General features: G+C 67.0%; 1 protein-coding gene across 1 annotated transcript in view; it reads left to right on the top strand.

Moving 5' to 3' along the window:
- Nucleotides 1-109: 109 nt before the first annotated feature.
- MNEG_14206 (hypothetical protein) overlaps nt 110-655 on the top strand; it is a gene marked incomplete at both ends in the record, with an annotated part of 5077 nt that continues 4531 nt past the window's right edge. Inside the window, one exon of the mRNA XM_014037322.1 lies at nt 110-388. Coding sequence (XP_013892776.1) covers nt 110-388 — 279 coding nt within the window. The remainder of the gene's footprint in view (nt 389-655) is intronic.

The following is a 655-nucleotide window of genomic DNA, read 5'->3' as shown; positions in this document are numbered from 1 at the left end:
CCCCCCGCCCCTGCCAAACCCCGCCTGTTTTCCGCAGCCCGCGGTGGAGACACTCGGGAGCGTCAACGTGATCTGCTCTGACAAGACAGGCACTCTCACCAAGAACGAGATGACCGCAGTCCGCGTTCGCACGGCTTCCACAGCCTACCACATCGGCGGCGTCGGCTACGCGCCGATCGGCGAGTTCACGATCGCAGACGCGTCCGGGGACGCGCCCGGCGCGCCGCTCGACGCGGCGGGGGCGGGGGCGCTGCGGCGGCTGATAGAGGGCGGCCTGCTGTGCAACGACTCCGCGCTGAGCAAGGGGCCGGACGAGGCGACCGGGCAGACGGTGTACAAGCCGACGGGCGCGCCGACAGAGGTGGCGCTGCTGACTGCAGGCCAGAAGGTACGTGCTTGCGTGTGTGTGTGCGTGCGTGCGTGCGTGCGTGCGTAAGCATTTCCATGTATCTGAGTACATGTGTGGCTGTGTGTGGAACGGGCCTTGCGTGCGTGTGTGTGAGTTTGTATGTGTCGGAGACAGAGAGAGACAGGGGGGAGAGAGTGTGTGTGCGTGTGTGGGGAGGGCGTGGCCGTGCACTTGCGTACGAGTGTCTTTCTGGCTGGGCCAGCTTCACGCCGCTCCACATGCCACCAGGCCTCGCCTCCCCGCCCC

The sequence above is a fragment of the Monoraphidium neglectum genome, assembly GCF_000611645.1.
Source record: "Monoraphidium neglectum strain SAG 48.87 unplaced genomic scaffold scaffold04324, whole genome shotgun sequence".
Lineage (NCBI taxonomy): Eukaryota > Viridiplantae > Chlorophyta > Chlorophyceae > Sphaeropleales > Selenastraceae > Monoraphidium > Monoraphidium neglectum.
This window is presented reverse-complemented; position numbering and strand designations above follow the sequence as displayed.